We start from the raw sequence: 20620 nt of genomic DNA on the forward strand, positions 1-20620 counted from the left end.
GTTCTGTTTTTTTCTTAAAGTCCTGTTTACTTTGGAACGCACTTTGTACTGATGCATCCATATCCAAACCCATATGCACTGATATGCACCAAAGTAGCCGAGATCACGAACTTCAATTTCAGGCATCAAATAGTCGGTTATCACGACGCTATAACGATCGCCATTGACGGTACTGACGGACATCATTTGTGTAGAAATATGAACCGATAATTCCACCAGACCACACCAAATCGTTGGTTTTTGGGGATGAAATTGCAGCTCTTGAATCTCTTCAGGTTGCTCTTTGTCCCAAATGCGGCAATTTTGTTTGTTTACATATCCATTGATCCAGAAAAGGGCCTTATCGCTGAACAAAATTTGACTCGAAAACGTAGAATATTCTTGGAACTTTTCAAGAGCCCATAAAGCAAAGCCATGACGCTTGGGAGAGTCGAGCGGCCTCAGTTCTAGCACAAGCTGTGGTTTGCAAGCTTTCAATTTAAGATCTCGATGTAAAATGCGCTAAAACGTTCCATACGTCAGACTCAGCTACGACTGCTATATTTTCTTCACTCTTATTTGGAAACATAGATGCCCATGTTGGTGGTTGCCTGTGAACTCAGATAAGGTTCACCTGGTTACGATTTGATAGACTGTTCAGCCGTTCTATACACTCCTGTACCAATAGCGATTTGATCTCATACGTGTAGATCGCTTTTAGTGCCGCTTGACTGTCCGAGACGGATATTTTATCTTTTTTAAATTTATTATATATTTTTAGTACTGAACTAAGAATAAATTGTTTTATTTGCTACTGGAAAAAAGTTTTGAAACAAATTAAATTATGCGTTCTCTGCAGAATAGTTACGCATACATTAGTATATGTGTACATACGTATGTATGACAGTAGTCTGCAGTTTTCGACAAATTCGTCAGCGCATTTAATATTGCTGTCTTGATTGCTGGTGGCAGTTAAAATTAAAAACTTCCACACCACGAGCCCAAATTGTCCATATGTACGTTTTTGTAGCTGTAAGAGCGCTATTACATGAAGTAACTTTTGTTGCTAATTCTCGGTCGATTCTCTTTTGCTCTCGCCCATTACCTTCACACGAGCAACTTGTGTTGCGCAACTCTGTTCGAGTTTTTTTCTCATTCCCTTTCACTTTACTTTAACCCATTGTCGTTTCTTTTTCCTTATAGGTATTTGGGCCACTCTATCAAATATATTAATCAGCTCTGTCAATTAAGAAATAAATTTTATTTATTAAAACAAACATATATCACCCTTTTTACTATAGTCTGAATCAATTTGTACGGCTTCCTCCATACATTTCACAATATCTGTAATTAATTAGATTTTTTCGTCATACTTCATTTTCTAAAATATTTATATTATATTATGTATATATGTATACATATTTGCAAATTACTTACCAAAAGATGAAATTAAATTTTTTAAATATATTCAAAATATTAATTTCAAAAAAAGATACGCAAATACAACTATGTACTACGAAAGAAAGAACACGAATGCCGAAAAACGTCGCAGCGAACTGTTACGAATAAGAACACAAAGCGAGTTGCTGAACATTGGAAACTCGGCGCGATTCCCCTCTCCTCGTCGCCCCCTCGCCTATAAACCAAGAGTTGCCGCAACAAAAGTTGCCTCGTGTAATGGCGCTCTAAGCAAGCCTCTGTATGTGCGTGTGTGTATTTGTATGAGAATTCTGGTTTTGTCAACTTGTCCCATATGTGCACGGGTTGGCTGTTGAGTGAGGCGCGGTCGGCCATGCGGGTAGCCATTGCATTTCTCTATTCAAATGACCTAGTTTCGTTGGGCGTGCAACATACATGCAAACATACGAATACATGCACATACACAAGCATAATATGCACAATACACTGGCATGACCAGTTGATGTGCCCCTTTTTATTTGCCACACATGTTGTCGTTCACGCACGTATAAGCATCAACTCGGACACATATGTATATATACACATTAGTGTACAGCGTTGCCACATATTATAGATACATGAAAATATTACTTTTGTTTTACCCGTGAAAGCATTTTAAGCAACTCCTATAAGGTATCTAAGTGGCTTTATTAAATGGGCATGAAAGTAATTACAGACCATTCGCCTTCGCATTAGATACGTGTGGTGATGCTTTCTGTATAAACTCTCGTTCGTTGGCCAGATATTAGTGTTCCTGTCCTGTCTCTTACGCAAACGCTTTGACAATGCAAGAGTTCGAAGTGCCACGAAAGATCGCGATCCAAAATTGTCTGATATAATACTTGTTTATAACGGCTATTTAAGCGCACCCCGAAGATATTCCTACGTCGTTTCATTTCCATTGACGAATCATGGATCCACTGGCATATACAAGCAATCAAGATCAGTCGAAACAGTACACTTCACACGATGAATCTTTTGCGAAGATTGTCCTAACCGGGCCAAAAAGGAGATGGTCACTGTTTTCTGAGGATTACCAAGTGTGATCTAGATAGACGGCCTGGACAAGAATAACATGGACAAAAAAACAAAAAAGTTTCCGGTATTTCTCGCGAATCCGTCCGAATGAATTTGGTGGTATTTTGGGTATGAAACGCGTTCTTGCTCGATCCGTCCCGATAAAGCCGAATTTTTGGAAAAGAGTACCGTAATCAGGTCGCTTTGGACATGCTTGATCGTATGAGATCTGATCCCACACTCATGGAGAGCATTATAACTGCCGATAAGACAAGGGTTTATGAGAATGACATGCAAACAAGTCAACAATCATCGAAATGGAGGAAAAAAAAACGAAAACGAAACCAAAACCAAAACCAAAATAACCACGCCAATGCTACATAAATTTCAATGTGACGCTCATTGTTTTTTTCGATATTCGTGGTTTAGTGCATCGTGAATTTGTTCCGAAGGACAGACGGTCAATAATTGGCCGTATTGAGGAGCTTGCGTAAGAATATCCGTCGAACATGGCCGGAATTGTGAAAAAATAATTCATGGATTTTCAGGATGATAATGCACCATCGCATTGAGTCAAGATTGTGAACGAATTTAGAGTCAAAACGTAATGAATCCCATCGATCAAAAATGGTATTCACCAGATGTTGTTCCGTGTGATTTTGAGAAAAATGGTGCTAAGTTAGAAGTGAATTTATTATTTTTTAAATTTATTAAGCAGAAATATTTTTTTGTTAAGTGGCAACACTAATGGCGCATCACATTTTACAATTTTACAACAACAAGCCCATCAAACTATCAACTCATCAACAAGATGACAACGGCGTACAAATAACTGCTGCCATTGCAACCATTTTTGTGGTGACTGCAACAGCTGCCGGTGTTCAAAAACCTATATTTGTGGGTGTGTGCGTAATTGTTGCTGCAGGCCAAAGCTTTTTATGCTTCTACAACAAGTTGTTGTTGTTGCCTTTAGTAACATAGTGGCGCGCATTAAAACCTGCCTTCATACGCCATGACATGCCAAGAGCACTCAGTGAAATTCAGAATTTATTCTGCTGCAGCGGTTGTGTACACATCTGCTGGACGTTGCAGCGCGTTACTGCATTACGAGTAGCTGCAATAGGCCATATGCTGTGCATACGAAATTTTTGAATAGGAAAATAGGTCAATGCAGTTGATTTGAAGATTATTCTAATGGGTATCTCGCCGCTGTCGCAGAGGCACACGGTCATCTATTTAGGAATGTGTGCATGTAAATGTTCTCGAATGCCGACTGGATTTAAAGAACTGGCATAGAAGTTGAAAAAACCTTACATCTTCTTTTTCTTTATAGACGTAGACACCGCTTACAGTGTTATAGCCTAGTTAACAACAGCGCGCCAGTCGTTCTTCCTTTTTGGTGTTTAGCGCCAAATGAATATTTCAAGTGTAGCCAGGTCCTTCTTTACCTGTAACGGTGTTGAGGTCTTCCTCTTCCTCTGCTTTCCAGGGCGGGTACTGCGTTTAATATTCTTAGAGCTGGAGTGTTTTCATCCATTCGGACAACATGTTCCAACCAGCGTAGCCATTTTCTCTTAGAAGAAAACTTACTGCAGTTCACAAATAAGGCCAGAGGCACTGCGGCACTTCCATTAGCTCGTGCGAGGATGATAACTCGACCTTTTCCTCATTTTTAATATTTTGAATCATACACCTACTAAAGACACCAGCAGAGATGACCTTTATCGAACGTTCTTTTATGACCTCAATCGATTTGGCTACGAATTTTTAAGTTACGAAAATGGGAAAGGAACAAAATATGGCGGTTAAGGTGGCTGAATGATAGTATTCAAAAGTTTTGGTAGTTAAAATGAAACGATGGCCACTAAGTCATTAAGACCAGAATTAGCATATACATATAGTCGAAAAGCGTTGGTTTTAAACATATATTCTTCGGTAGTCTACAAGCTGTAAAAACTCAAGCAGATAATCAATCTCCCTGGAAATAATATAGCTTGTAGCGCTAACGCCGTCCCCTGTAGACTAAGAATGAAAAAAATGTCTACAAACAGCTGTCGTTTCTAGAAACAGAGAATGTCAAAAAAATAATCAAAGTCCGCAGACCATTGTAACGTATCTGAGCCCGTATGATGCCTTAGAACAAAACTCTATATTCGAATAAGACTCTACCACAGGTATATTCGAATTCCAGCTAAAACGGAAACGGGGTATGGGTACGATGCGTTACTGAAAGTTGAACAGGGAAGAGAGAGCTCGGAAAGTATTAACTGCGGTACTAGCAGGTGATTAAAGAGAAGAGTGAACTCTCCATTAGACTCAACTCTCCATTAGATTGAAAAGGATAAATGTAGCAGTACTCGCCACCACTTCACCAAAGAAAGAACCAACTGCCACATTGTGAACTTGGTCTTAAGCTTCCAAGCAGTTATAGTTTCAACAATATAACTTTCAAGCAATTGTAGATTCAACAAGATAACTTATCAAGAAAGGTAGATATGTTCAGCCAAATAACTCGCGAAATTTATTTATATATTTATAATTAAAATGACGTTGCTAAAAACCTCAAAAACTTATATCTTACTAAAAATTCAATGTGCATTGGAACGCCTATTCAATGAGAGATAAAACTTTTGTTGCCATGTAGTATTTACTCTTTTGGCATCACTATTGTTTTTGTAGCCACCAGTTTTGCCACCACTATGCTGACTAACTCTTTAGTTAGTAGGTCGACATGATGTTGCCATATACTATTTGTGTGTATATAGCATGGTATGTCAGAAGTCGCAGCAACCTCTGCACTCAACTCAACTCAGCTCAACTCAGCTCTAAACGTAAAGAATCCTTTTTGTGTTATCCTCTGAGTGCTGTTCTCGTTCTCGCATTTTAAACCGTAACCTAGTTAGGTTCGCTGCATTTTGTGGCGCATTGCAACAGTGCAGATTTTATGTAACGCTGTTATTGTAAAAGTCGGCCAGCCAACGTGACTTGGAATTCATACATTTGTATGTATTTGTATATCTATCATTGCCGAAAGTTTATTTTATCTATCTAGGTACAGAGTTGCAAATAAATAACTCAGAAATAGATAAAATGAAAAGTAAGCAAAATCACGTATTCAGAACATGATTATACTGTGTTCTTTTTTGTTGTTAGACAAACTAGTCGGTATTCAGTATGCGACACCACTGTGTTCCTTAGTATACTTTATTAGTAATCCAGTAATTTAGACGGATAGTAAGACTTTTAGACAGTACGTTTTAAAGTGTAATTATTGAAATTCCCCGACCGATATTCTCAGAGCTGGAGTGTTTTTATCTATTAGGACGACATGACCGGATTCGGTCATCATTTTTGGTTTTAGCAACCTAAGTTTTAGTTTTAGGAGGATGGATTCTCTGATCGCCATTCACTTGGGAGTGGCCAGAAACGATTCTTTTACACATGGCTCAAGCAGCTCACAACTTCCGGTCTTTGACCAAGTATCCTCTGGGTAGCCTAAGAACATCCGTTCGAAGGCGAGCTAAAGTGAGAAGGCGAAACATCCCTACATAGGGTTGTGCGCTGGGTTTGGGACCCGCCACGTAAAAAGCCCCCCCAATGAAAGACTACCAACTGTCTCGGATGAGAGACCCCCCTTTTGATGACGACCATGGCAAACGAAATAAGGAATACGATATAAGGGCATGCACCTGGAATATCCGGACCCTTAATTGGGAAGGTGCCGCTGCCCAGCTGGTTGATGTCCGCGTGAAAATGAAGGCTGACATCACCGCCGTCCAAGAAATGCGATGGACGGGACAAGGACAGAGACGAGTAGGTCCTTGTGGCATTTACTACAGTGGCCATATAAAGGAGCGCAAGTTTGGTGTGGGACTCGTGGTGGGAGAGAGACTCCGTCGCCGAGTACTATCATTCACTCCGGTGAATGAACGTCTAGCCACAATCCGCATCAAAGCGAGGTTCTTCAACATATCGCTGTCCTGCGCCCACGCACCGACGGAAGAGAAGGACGATGTGACAAAAGATGCCTTTAATGAGTGCTTGGAACGCGCTTATGAGAGCTGCCCCCGCCACGATGTCAAAATCGTGCTTGGTGACTTTAACGCCAGGGTGAGCAAAGAAGGTATCTTTGGCACTACGGCCGGTAAATTCAGCCTCCACGACGAAACATCCCCAAATGGGTTAAGGCTGATTGACTTCGCTGGGGCCCGAAATATGGTTATCTGTAGTACTAGATTCCAGCATAAAAAGATTCATCAAGCTACCTGGCTGTCTCCGGATCGAAAAACTACCAACCAGATCTATCATGTTGTGATAGACGGAAAACACGTCTCCAGTGTTCTAAACGTGCGTACGCTCCGAGGTCCTAACATCGACTCGGACCACTATCTTGTTGCAGCCAAGATTCGCACCCGCCTCTGTGCAGCAAAAAACGCACGCCAACAAACACAAGGAAGGTTCGACGTCGAGAAGCTGCAATCACAACAGACAGCCGAACGATTTTCTACTCGGCTTGCACTCCTGCTCTCTGAGAGCACTCGTCAACAACTCGGTATAAGGGAACTGTGGGACGGCATTTCAAACTCCTTACGTATAGCTGCAACCGAAACCATTGGTTTTCAGAAAGTGCAAAAGAACAGCTGGTACGACGAGGAGTGCCGTGTCGCAGCGGAGAGAAAACATACTGCCTACCTCGCAACGTTACGATCGACCACAACACGTGCGGGATGGGATAGATACCGAGAGTTGAAGAGGGAAGCAAGACGCATTTGCAGACAGAAAAAGAAAGAGGGCGAAATGCGTGAGTACGAAGAGCTTGATAAGCTGGCCGACAGGGGTAATGCTCAAAAATTCTACGAAAAAATGCGGCGGCTTACAGAAGGTTTCAAAACCGGAGCATACTCTTGTAGAACCCCCAAAGGTGATCTAGTCACCGATGCCCAGAGCATACTTAAATTATGGAGGGAAGACTTCTCCAGCCTGCTGAATGGCAGTGAAAGTACAACGCCAGGAGAAGACGAACCCGATTTCCCAATCGATGACGATGGAGCTGACGTTCCATTACCCGACCATGAAGAAGTTCGAATAGCAATTGCCCGCCTGAAGAACAACAAAACGGCAGGGGCCGACGGATTGCCGACCGAGCTATTCATACACGGAGGCGAAGAACTGATAAGGAGCATGCATCAGCTTCTTTGTAAAATATGGTCGGACGAAAGCATCCCCAACGATGGGATTTAAGTGTGCTCTGCCCAATCCACAGAAAGGGAGACCCCACAATCTGCGCCAACTACCGTGTGTATTGTGTGAAAAATTAAAGTCCACCGTCAACAAACTGATTGGACCTTATCAGTGTGGCTTTAGACCTGGAAAATCAACAACCGACCAGATATTTACCATGCGCCAAATCTTGGAAAAGACCCGTGAAAGGAGAATCGACACACACCATCTCTTCGTCGATTTCAAAGCTGATTTCGATAGCACGAAAAGGAGCTGCCTTTATGCCGCGATGTCTGAATTTGGTATCCCCGCAAAACTAATACGGCTGTGTAAACTGACGTTGAGCAACACGAAAAGCTCCGTCAGGATTGGGAAGGACCTCTCCGAGCCGTTCGATACCAAACGAGGTTTCAGACAAGGCGACTCCCTATCGTGCGACTTTTTCAACCTGCTTCTGGAGAAAATAGTTCGAGCCGCAGAACTAAATAGAGAAGGTACCATCTTCTATAAGAGTGTAAAGCTGCTGGCGTATGCCGATGATATTGATATCATCGGCCTCAACACCGTTAGTTCTGCTTTCTCCAGGCTGGACAAGGAAGCAAAAGAAATGGGTCTGGCAGTGAACGAGGGCAAGACGAAATATCTCCTGTCATCAAACAAACAGTCGTCGCACTCGCGACTTGGCTCTCACGTCATTGTTGACAGTCATAGCTTTGAAGTTGTAGATAATTTCGTCTATTAGGAACCAGTATTAACACCACCAACAATGTCAGCCTGGAAATCCAACGCAGGATTGCCCTTGCTAACAGGTGGTACCTCGGACTGAGTAGACAATTGAAAAGTAAAGTCCTCTCTCGACGAACAAAAACCAAACTCTATAAGTCACTCATAATTCCCGTCCTGCTGTATGGTGCAGAGGCTTAGACGATGGCAGCAACCGATGAGTCGACGTTACGAGTTTTCGAGAGAAAAGTTCTGCGAAAGATTTATGGTCCTTTGCGCATTGGCCACGGCGAATATCGCATTCGATGGAACGATGAGCTGTACGAGATATACGACGACATTGACAAAGTTCAGCGAATTAAAAGACAGCGGCTACGCTGGCTAGGTCATGTTGTCCGAATGGACGAAAACACTCCAATTCTGAAAGTATTCGACGCAGTACCCGCCGGAGGAGGCAGAGGAAGAGGAAGACCTCCACTCCGCTGGAAGGACCAAGTGGAGAAGGACCTGGCTTCGCGTGGAATATCCAATTGGCGCCACGTAGCGAAAAAACGCGCGCTGTTGTTAACTCGGCTATAATCGCGTAAGCGGTGTCTACGCCAATTAAGAAGAACAACCTAAGTTTAACAAGAAATAGCCTCTAACATAACAGTCCAAAATGAACGTAAACTAGTGTTATCAATGCTTAATATCTTTGGAGAGGTACGAAGAAAACTCTGACTGAATCGATAAGTTTTTTCCTCAACTAGTTTCAGGGGCTGTTATAAAAAAGTTTCCATTTTACTAAGAAACTGAGAAGCAATTGTATAGCGATAATAATGAAGATGAGAATTTTGACTTCATTGTCTCAGAGTTGGGATAAGTGTAACAAAGAAGAAGAGAAAGATCTTTAATTTAGGTTTTAAATAAAATATATTGTTTCTTTCTTTTCGATAATATAGGCTGTGACCATGGTTAGACGGATAGAGGTTTTGTCTTCAGTAATTGTAATTGTCGCCCTTGCAGTAGAAACGTCGATCGCGTACTGAATGTCTCATTCTCAACGGGAATAGAGCTTATCTATAGAGTCAGCCTCTATATATCAGACTTTTACAACAGAGAAGTTTATAACACTTACAATAAAACGTTGAAGATCCTATAAAATGTATACATCCATATATAAACGATCATCGCGAGGAGCTGAGCCGATTTAGCAGGATCCGTGTGTCTGTCCCTTTGTCAGTATATACGCAAACTACACTATCAGTTTTTGAGATACCGATCTGAAATGCACTCGTCTGTTTCTCCTTAAAAAACTGCTCATTTGTCGCAACCGGTGATATTAACATCAACATCAACAATAAAAATCTTGTCCTCGAAAGGATTTTGTTCTTATTTGGAGAGCTATCTTTACGAAAGTTGATATGGATTATTATTCAAGCTAACGGAAGAGTCTCCGGAGAAATTGTTCAGATCGGACCACCTTAGCCTAAAGCTGCCATACAAATTGACCGATCAAAATCAAGATAAAGATTTTGTATACCCTTTTATGCTATAAAAGATGCCCCTGTGTAGCGGACGGTAAGGGTTTTTCTTTTTTCTGTTCCTGAAGCTCAAACTAAAACTTTGCTTTAAAGCCTGAGAGATAGAGTTGATTTTTGAAAGGTGTTAAGTGGGGTTGTGTTCTAATTGGTGAGGAAAAAACAGTGAGAAAAGTTACAATACCATGTGCAACAAGTTTCTCTGACCTATAAAATATATACACGGAGCTAGAGCACATATGAGCGTATATGTATGTATGAACTCGTATGAAATATCATCCGTTGGAGCTTCTGGCATATTTGTGCTTGATTCTACATTATTTATGTTGCTCCAACTGGTCAAGGATACATACAGATGTATGTTACATACACGTATGTGTTGACGCTGCAGCTAACGATGTTTTCATAATCTGCTGAATTGACATTTAATTAGATTGAGTTGGCAATTTTGCTACTCCTATGACCCATTGCAGGCTATTATACGGTCACAGTTGATGGATAGCGAAGGCATGTGGGCGTGTTAGATATACATACATACTTACAAATGTATATACATACATAGATATTTATTTACGTTGCAACTATTATATGTGTTCAGTGGGACTGTGTAGTTGCAGCTACTCGAATTCTGTGTTGTTTTGAAAATTTCGCACAGACTGGTATATTAGTTATACAATATATTGTTGGTTTGTATGTACATATGTATGTATTTTAAAATCCATATATAAAGTTGAGTATTTGATATCACAGAAAATTAAAAGAAAATATATGTACATATGTATGTATTTAAATTTAATTATTGCATTCCTTGATATCCTGACATTGCATTTCAAGGTAATCTCATCGAAATTCTATCTATAGTTATATATGTACATATGTACATATTTAACGTATTTATACAATCAAAGCATGAGTGAACGTCGATAACATTATCTTCTGGACACCTTTTCTGGAGAAGCCATGACATTTTTGGTAAGCATTAATTCATAAATGGTGAAACAACATAGTATTTTATGAACTCATTTATGCTTTCAATATCTCAAAAAACAAGATGAATTAAGAATGGATCTCATTTTTATAGAGCTACATAAGAATTTATTGAGTATATTTGAAATAAACAAAACTGAAGTTAACATTTTTTGGTGAGTTGTCTGGATTTTGGTATGCTATACTTTCGCTGATAAATTCAAAATTTCAAAGTCCATTAGATTTAGATTCTGATGAATACAAAGATAGCATAGTTTTTCTGTAATGATTGATGGTGATTTTGGCCATAATGGGGTCGATATCAATAATGAAATAAAAAGTCTTGGCAGTTACTTAAAACAGGTCCATAAGTAGGAACGGAATAGCGTATACAGGTATACTATAAAAAAAGTAGTAAGACCTTGTTCATAATTTAAAAATTCTTTATTTAATATTATTCCTCAAAATCTATAACGTTCTCTTCAAACTAGTTTACGCAGTTATAGTCGGGTTTACAGCAGCGCGCCAATCGTTCTTCCTTCCCGCGGTTTGGCGCCAATTGGAGATTTCAAGTGTAGCTGGTCTTTCCAACGGAGTGGAAGTCTTTTCCTGCCTGCGGGTACTCCGATGAATACTTTCAAAGCTGGAGTGTTTTCGTCCGATCCGACAAAATTACCTAGCCAGCGTAGAACTATGTATGCCAATGTCGTCGTATATCTCGTACAGCTGATCGTTCCATCGAATACGATACTCGCCGTTGCCAATGCGAAAGGGGCCATAAATCTTCTGCAGAAACTTTCTCTCGAAAAATCGAAACGTCGACTCTCCAGATGTTGTCATCGTCCATGCCTCAGCACCATATAGCAGGACGGGGAAGTTGAGTGACTTATAGAATTTGGTCTTCACTCAATTGCCTACTCATTCCGAGGTAGCACCTGTTGGCAAGGGTTATTCTGCGTTGGATTTTGAGGCTGATATTGTTGTTGGTGTTAATAGTGGTTCCAAGATAGACGAAATTATCTACGACTTCGAAGTTATGACTGTTAACAGTGACGTGGTAGCCAAACTGCGAGTGCGACGACTGGTTGTTTGATGACAGGAGATATTTCGTCTTGCCTTCGTTCACTACCAGACCCATTTGCTTCGTTTCCTTACGCAGTCTGGAGAAGGCAGAAATAACGGCGTGGATGTTGAAGACAATGATATCAATATCATCGACTTAGCTCACACGGATCTAAAACAGGTGAATGTGGTGGTTGCGGTGCGATATTGGTTGGAAATTTAGCAAAAAACTCAGTAGGAATAAATTCAGTGTTCGACCGTGCATTATCGTGGTGCAAAAACCAAGTACTGTCAAATTTCCGATCTCTTTTTACGAAAAGTTTCACGCAAACGACGCATATCACTCAAATAGTATTCCTTGTTGACAGTGTGGCCGGTCGGAAAGAATTCGGAGTGCACTACACCTCGATAATCGAAGAAAACTGTCAACATAATCTTAATTTTTGAATTGCTTTGATGTGGTTTTTTCGGCTTCGGCCCTCCTTTGCCACGATATTCGACCGATTGATCAATTGTTTCGGGTCGTAAGCATAGATCCAAGACTCGTCGGCAGTAATAATACGTTTCATGAACTCCTGGTTGTCAGAAAACATACGTTAACCGGACGCTGTTTTTTGAAAAAATGTTTTCACTTTTCTTAGGTCCAAATGATCTTTCAAAATGGTTTTCATTGTTTCGTCCTCGGCCCTCTTTGAATAATTTGTACAAATCAAAAACACTTGCTCGCGACAAAAAATTGTCATCGAAGGCCTTTACCGACATTCTGAACGTTTCGGCACCAGAAATTTGATTCCACACATAAAATTTAATGGAAAGACAAGTGTTTACTAAACACTACTGATTATTTTGATGTGACATTTGACATAAATGTGATTGACAGTCATACAAATCTAGAAATAATATATTTCGCATGGGTTTTCCTTCGAATTTTTAATTAAAATGTCTTATTATTTTTTGCCCACAACAGTAGTATATATATGTGGTTATCTTTGACTAGCGGAATGAATTAGCAAACACTAGCGAGCCTCCCACGCCAATCAAATGATATATGTAAGTCAAATTTTGTGAAGTTTTTTTCATGATACCATAATTGAAAAATCCCTTTGTTATTTCAGGAGGTGCTAACAATCTAAGCTGAACGGTCAATCTTGATGTTTGATCTTACAATTCAGGAAAGGAATGACTTCTTTATTTCTTTTATGTTTCAAAAAATTTAATTTTTTTATAAATACTTTGTGGTACACAAATGAAGTAATTGCAGTAAAATATTCATTTTAGACTTATAGTTTACAGATTAGCAAAAGGCCCAATATTGAGAGCGCGTGCCATCATAGCGGGTATATTAGATTGTTCATAGTTGCCGCTAAAATACTGAGCAAATGGCCCGGAAGCGAAAACACCCACATCATCACCACCATGAGTCTCCGAATCCAAAGGCACTGTAGCCAAGTATTCAAAATTTACATTTTCGGTCTCTTCAGCGGTGATTTCGCTGCGGCCTGTCTTGTCATTATAGGTGGTGCTGAAACCCGGTCCATTGGCATAGGATAAAATAGTGTATGGTAAACCATCATCGGCAACCGCGTTGGACAAGCCAGTGATTGGTAAATCGCGATACTACAAAGACACAAACATGAAGTCATATCATTTTAACGGTATTATAAATATGTAATTGATTGTTCACTTACCGGGTAGCCATTTATGGTCATGGTGTGCGAATGATCCGACGTGACGACGATAAGTGTATCCTCCTCTGAGGTCATGGCACGTGAACGCTCAATTGCACGTGAAAATTCAACAGTATCCTCCAAAGATTTACGGGCGCGTGTATCGTGATGTGCCATATCGATGCGTGCACCTTCAACAAAGAGGAAATAGCCATTCTGATTCTTTTGTAACACTTTAATAGCAGCCTCAGTCATCTCGGTTAACGATGGTTTGACCAGCTTGTAGTTGCTACGCTCTAAATCACCACTGTACGGGCAATGCGAGTTCGCAAACAAACCCAACAGATATTCAGTTTTATCCAAATCCACCAAACTCAAACCCTTCTTGCTCCACACATAAGCCGATTGCTGATTGTTCGCTTGTTTATCCTTCAACCAATCCTGTATGAGATTGCGTCCATCTGTACGAAGACCAGGCAAGCCTTCCTCATCATTGACCGTTGTGTTAATGAAATTGCGTCGCCCACCGCCCATAACAACCTTCAACTTTTTGCCCACATCCCATTCGACCAGCTGACGTGCAATATCCACATTATCCGTGGCGCTGCAGCCGTTCGCGACAACCTTGGCATCATACTCCCAATCACGATTGGCCGTATGCGCATACACGCCAGCTGGTGAGGCGTGTGTTACACGTGCCGTTGTCACCAGGCCCGCATCCTTGCCGGCATCTTGTGCCCACTTGGCAATACTTTCCACATAATTGGCTGGATTTTGACCGTCGATGCAATTGTAACGTTTCACTTTAGCATTCACACCAATCGTTCCGTAGTTGGCCTTCACACCGCCCAAATAAGCGGTGGCTGTGCACGCGGAATCGGCTACTTGACGATCAATGCAGTATGTCTTCGACAAGCCAAGGTAGGGGAATTGCTCGAAGGACAACTGATTTGAACTGTCACCCATTAGATTGCGCGCAGCCGTGACTGTGTGCACCGACATACCATCGCCCAGGAACATTATAACATTCTTAGCGACATTAGCCGTATTTAGTTTCGCTGCTTGTTGGATCTTGTCTTTGAGCGTGTCTTGTGCAAATTCATTCCAATAGCTGGCATCACGTTCAGCTTGATTTGTGATGTGCGATGCGGCGCCTAGTCGTGCTGTACTGCTGCGGGGTTGTGCTCTGCGGGGATGTGCTGTGCGTGGTGTGCAGATAAATGTTTAGTTATAAATTTTGTATACATGTACTATAATAATAAATGTTTATTTAATGGCGTTATGAAGGCTAAAGTACAAGCATTGTTGAGTAGTCTGTTGATAAGCAATGTGGCGTCTCAAGTAGTATTCCAACGTAATGATTAAATAAAATTTATTGTTGTACAGGTTATATTTATATTTCCAGCTTTTTACATTACACATATGCTGTGCTGTTTAACAAAGATCGGAATTGTAGGAAAAATAAATTTAACACGGAAAGTTTCAACTGTTAGATAAGATGACAGCTCTAACTATAACTATTTATTAGCCTAGTTAACAGATAAAACTATGTATCTAATTACGGTGCCTAACAACACGTTGCATTGATGGCACTAAAAGATAGGAAGACTTTTTGATTTTAACTCTGCTCCAAGTTATAATACCCTTCATAAGAGTATTTTGTGCAGCATATGATAATGAAAGATCCTTAGTTAGATTTTGATCGGTCCTTTTGCATGGCAGTTTTCTGCCTTAGATAATAATCTAAGCTAAATTTTCTGAAGATGTCTTGTAAAAAAAAGTTTACCATATGAGGACTTGAGTATGTTCAGTCACTTTCTATGGCAGGTATATGCCATAGAGGTCTGATATCGGTGATTGCGGCAGATAGACGGAAAAGCGAATATGCTTAAATGGACTGATATATCCTATTCAGGGTATACATATTGTGGCAAATAATAACAAATATTTAAGACCTTAATACATCTTGGAGTTTAGCTTCCCTGTCTCTGATCACTAAAAACTCATATAGATAGTCTAGATTTGAATAGGAGATCACTTATAGTTTAAATGGAAGGTTTAAATTTGAATAGAAGGTAATTTACAGACTACGAATATTTTCTATGAATATATATCAGAATTTTCGGTGAATCGTATAAGCAGAAGGGTGCTATTTTATAGGTTGGGGGAAGCAAGGAAAGCCGGAGTGCGGAACTGTAATACGATAAACCTAACCTACTTCCAACTCAAGACGCTCTCTCCCACGGAAATAACTGATTAAGTATTACTTCGTTAAAACATTTTCAGTCTCCGCTCTGACAGACGTCTAATCTGTTTTATATGTATGTATATCTCAGTTTTGTTATGATTTAGGCTGCCACTTCGCCGACAACTTTCTATTTCTCGGTAAGCTGGCACATGAATATCGTAAAATTTTAGAATGTAAAACTACCACAGAGTGTAGTTTTTTAGTTTTTCCTTTGTATTTAAAAAGCCAGGGATGTCGTCTGTCTATCCACGAATGGATGTCCGGTGCCAGTTTGTTAGCTCACCGCTGCTACCACATTGTGATACTGTTGGTTCTCTTTCCTCTTTTGGCTCCAATAGACTGCTCTGATAACTGCAGACTCGCTGGAATTCGACAACCTAGATGTTAATGGGCGGCATACTGTCTATAACTTCAGAAGCGTCGCTCGATATTGTTTGGAAAGCACTGATTACTCTTATTGCTTGCAGCCTATGCACTGCGTTTATTTTCCTAGCATAAGTTTTAATGTCTAGCGCCTGAATTCATATTGGTATCTAGAGTGCCTATACTCATAAAACTGCATTTTTTCTTAGTACAAATTATATTAATCGCAAGGGTCAAAGCGTCAAGCAATTTTTTGAAAACTTTTGCTCCAATACTTCTAACATAAGTTTAAGAGTATTATTTTAGACATCGACGGCGTTATATTTTAATTGATTTATAGTTCCCTGATGCAGGAGCATTCAGTACAATTGGTCGAGGTTTCTTTTATTTGTGAAGAAAGTCTGCTTCGAAGGGAATTGTTAAGTAACGCTGTAAATATCTCTGGGGTATACTAATGTTAATCGAGAAGTGGCTATAAGATCTTTTGTACAAAAATTATGAATGCTTCTTCACTCCAATTTTCGGTGTTGGATTATATCTCCAAAAACCAAGAATTACAATTATTGCAATTTTATACTTGCAACCACACAACTAGCCACTATTCCCGTTTAAAATTGTGCAATTCTCACCTCTGTCGTTTGACAATACCACATCAACGAAGACAGCCGTCAAGGCTAAGGCAAAGAGAAATGTTATGCGCATTTCTATAAAACACTTTCCACAACTTTGACGTTAAGACTGCGAATTTCGTGTTATTTGAGATCAACTTATGGAATTGAACTGAATGGTCAAATCGCAATAATGGCCAATACCACAGTTTTTTTTACTGTTGAATCTTAATCTTATCGCACACGTGAAGAACATGATGTTAATAAATCAATATCGGAGACCATAAAATCGGTTTTTTAAATAAATGTATTAAACGCTCCTTTCTATGTATTTATGATACGTAATGGTCTTTTATTAGCTTGATAACTACATTCGACGTATGGTTGTAATGTTTTCGTGTTGTATTTTTGCCAACTTGACTGACGATTTTCAATTAGCAATTAATTTCTTATTTGAATACTACTTATTGCGATTAGCTGTTATCGCTAATCTAATTGGAAGTCTGAAGTAAAGAACTTGATTTTGATAGGTAAACTTGTATGACAGCTGCTGGGGGAGTGTATATAGGAATGCTGAACCGCCTATCAGTGTGCAACCTAATGTGGGTGCCGGAGCATAAAAGGGTAAGCGGGCATAAAGGAACAGGAAACTCCAGAACATCTGATTCTGGATTGCCCAGCAATTTGCAGAAGCAGGCTCTAGGTTCCATCTACGTGGACAGAGATCACATCACCTCAATGGCGTCCAGCAGGCTCCTGAAACTGTTCAGGATGCTGGACCTTTGTGACCATATGTGATATAGGGGAAGTAATAGACCATATGTTGCCGTGCAAAGCCTCAATTTTCTTATCTATCTATCTATAATAGCTGCTTGCTTTAGTGACCTGATCTAAATTTTGTTGAAGATATTTTGTCAAATAAGGAAAGTTGTATAAAGACTGGATTTTGATCGTTCTGTTATGCTATATGCCATAGTGATCCGATATCGGTGTTTCCGACAAATGAGCGGCATTTTCGGAAGAAAAGGATCTGTGCCAAATTTCAGAGCGGTATTTTAAAAACTGAGTTACTTGTTGTCGTATATGCAGACTAACGGATTCAGCTAAATCGACTCAGGTTGTCACTTATATATATATATTTTATAGAATCTCCGATGTTTACGTCTAGGTGTAATAAGGCGATTCTCAGGCCAAATTCTTGATATTTTGAAAGCAATGGTAAAGCAACACTATATATATATATATAAATATATATATATGTACATATATATAATATACAGTTATTGTTGTTCATTTAACGGCTATATGCATCCTAGCGTTTATGTGTAAATAAATAATCAGAATGACGAGACGAGCTGAAATTCGAGTGACTTTTCGTATATGGGCGTAATGGGACTACTGCCACTCCCACAAAACGCGGTTAGTCGAAAACCTACAAAGTAAGATATACATGTAAAATTCTAACATGGTAAAGCGATCGAAGTGGCAAGAGGCACTTGTGTGTCACCTTATAACTAAAAATTGCGTACATCAAACCAAAACTTTTCAAGCTCTTAGGTACTCAATATATAATTGAAATTCAGAAAGTATCAATTCCTGATTGTAGTATGTACAGTTTCAACTTGTTCCCTGTATACCAGTAGATCCATGTATCGTCGACGGTTACGAAGCGACATATAATATAAAATCATTATGATTGCGCTTAAATCACGTAACGTTTTGCAATAAAGTCCTTACGCCCAGTTCCACAAGCAGACAAAATATTACTACGAGATCGTTTTGGCTTTTGATAGTTGGCGTTTATGAGAATATAGAGTATGATTTCTCTTGCAATAGTGGCACAATCGCGCGGTGAGGCTAAGTACTACTGCTCTCGTAGGTAGGACTAGAAGAAAGGGCAAAGAAATACATATTGAAATTATATTGCTAATATTATAGGCATCCCTACTTTTATAGTCTCCTAAGCCCCTCATATATTTAGTTGCATAGTTTGATCCGTGATAACTTCTGTTTGAAAACTGTCTTACTTGTCAATTCATGTGCAACGTGTACAATGTGGCTTCCACAAACACATGTAGTAGCTTTACAAACAGTTGTGTTGCACTGTCAGCATTGCGGGTAGACGTCCTACACGCGTGGGAAGTGCCATTGAAAATGGCGTTCATGCGGAAATAATGTCGCACATCCGTTGCAGCGCTTATACTTATGACCTGTTTCTGCCAACTGCCAGCAGCTGCCATCAAAAAGACATTTTAATGTGTGAGTGTGTAGGTGACATGTGTGGTGTGCAGCTGACAAAAACATCAAAAGTTGAAGATGATGCCGTCGCCTAGTAAAAAGAGCCATTTGTGGGGGCAAAACATATGTACAATTATTCTGTGTGTGTAAGAGTGTGCCAAGAAGCCGAGCGTATGACAATATTAGTTGAATATGCAGTAACCGCAAGTGTCTGTTCAAATTTCACGAAGAAATTGGGGATTTGGTTGCCATTAAAATTGCTAACTGTAATAGCTTGAATGTAAACTTAGTAAGAGCGATTATTGAAGCTTTAGCTTGCATTAGCTCGTTGATATGCCGGAATATTAAAAAGTGTTTGAGCTTTACGTATATTAGACTTCAGATATGAGTCCTTTGATTCCGATCGTTCGGTTTGTATGGCAGCTCTATGCTAAAGTGAGCCCATCTGAACAATTTCTTCCGATATTACATTATTTCTATGAACAATAACTCATACAAAATTTCGTTTTCGTTCAGTTTGAATGGCAGCTATATGCTATAGTAAGCTGATCTGAACAATTTCTTCGAAGATTACATTATTATCTTATAAAATAACCTGTACCAACTTTTGTGAAGAAGCATTGTCAAATGTGAAAGTTTTCCACACAAGAACTTGATTCCGATCGTTCAGTTTGTATGGCAGCTATATGTTATAGTAGTCCGATATAGGCAGTTCTGACAAATGAGCAGCTTCTTGAAGGGAAAATGACATTTGCAAAGTTTCCAAACGATTTCTTAAAAACTGAGGGTTTAGTTCGTATATATACAGATAGACGGACATGGCTAAATCGGCTCAGCTCAACATACTTATCATTTATATACATATATACTTTATAGGGTCTCAGACACTTCCTTCTGTGTGTTAGAAACTTCGTGGCCAACTTAGTATACCCTGTTCAGGGTATAAAAAAGAAAGCGATTATTTTTCTTTCAGGCTTTGTAAAGCATTGACATTTTGATACAAAATGGTGGCTAATGGGTTAATCTTTAATAGAACCTTTATCAATAGGTTTTCTGCTGGCGATGGTCATACAGAGAACTCGAGCTTTCAGATACAAATTTAAGAATACTATTTAAAAAATGTAGTTTCTAAAAAAATTTCTCAAAGTACATAGGGGAAGACGGGGTACATTTGACACTTTCATTTAAAAGTCCTTTATTTTCTACCAAATATAATATAATTTTAAATGAGTTACAGCTTTAAAAGCACCAGGGTTTGGATACTTAGTAATGAAAGTAAAAAGTTGGAAAAACACTCAAAGCTATTTTTTATTTGAAATTAAAAAATAATACATAATTTGTCAAATGTCCCCCACATTTGACTTATTCGAGCGCACATTTGACAAGCATATTTTCCGTGAAACTTTCTTTTTTTTAATTTAATTTGGTTTTCATTTAAATAAAACTCATCTTTTATAGTTTGTTTCTGAATGTTTTATTAAAATAACAGTAAATGTATTCATAAAATAATACCACTATTTTTGGAAAAACATACATATCAACGACAATTAT

At 39.4% G+C, this 20620-nt stretch overlaps 2 protein-coding genes across 2 annotated transcripts in view; one reads left to right on the forward strand and one right to left on the reverse strand.

Moving 5' to 3' along the window:
- The window catches only part of LOC126754571 (craniofacial development protein 2-like), a 484843-nt gene that overhangs the window by 168736 nt on the left and 295487 nt on the right, over positions 1-20620 (forward strand). The gene's annotated exons all lie outside the window — the stretch shown is intronic.
- LOC126754536 (membrane-bound alkaline phosphatase) lies at positions 13113-17007 on the reverse strand. The gene is made up of 3 exons (XM_050466612.1): positions 16853-17007; positions 13634-14811; positions 13113-13562 (listed from the first exon to the last, which is right to left on the reverse strand). Exons 1-3 carry the CDS (start codon positions 16923-16925, stop codon positions 13233-13235), a joined length of 1581 nt encoding a protein of 526 aa, XP_050322569.1. The 5' UTR covers positions 16926-17007; the 3' UTR covers positions 13113-13232.

The sequence above is a fragment of the Bactrocera neohumeralis genome, chromosome 4 (assembly GCF_024586455.1).
Source record: "Bactrocera neohumeralis isolate Rockhampton chromosome 4, APGP_CSIRO_Bneo_wtdbg2-racon-allhic-juicebox.fasta_v2, whole genome shotgun sequence".
Taxonomy (NCBI): Eukaryota; Metazoa; Arthropoda; class Insecta; order Diptera; family Tephritidae; genus Bactrocera; species Bactrocera neohumeralis.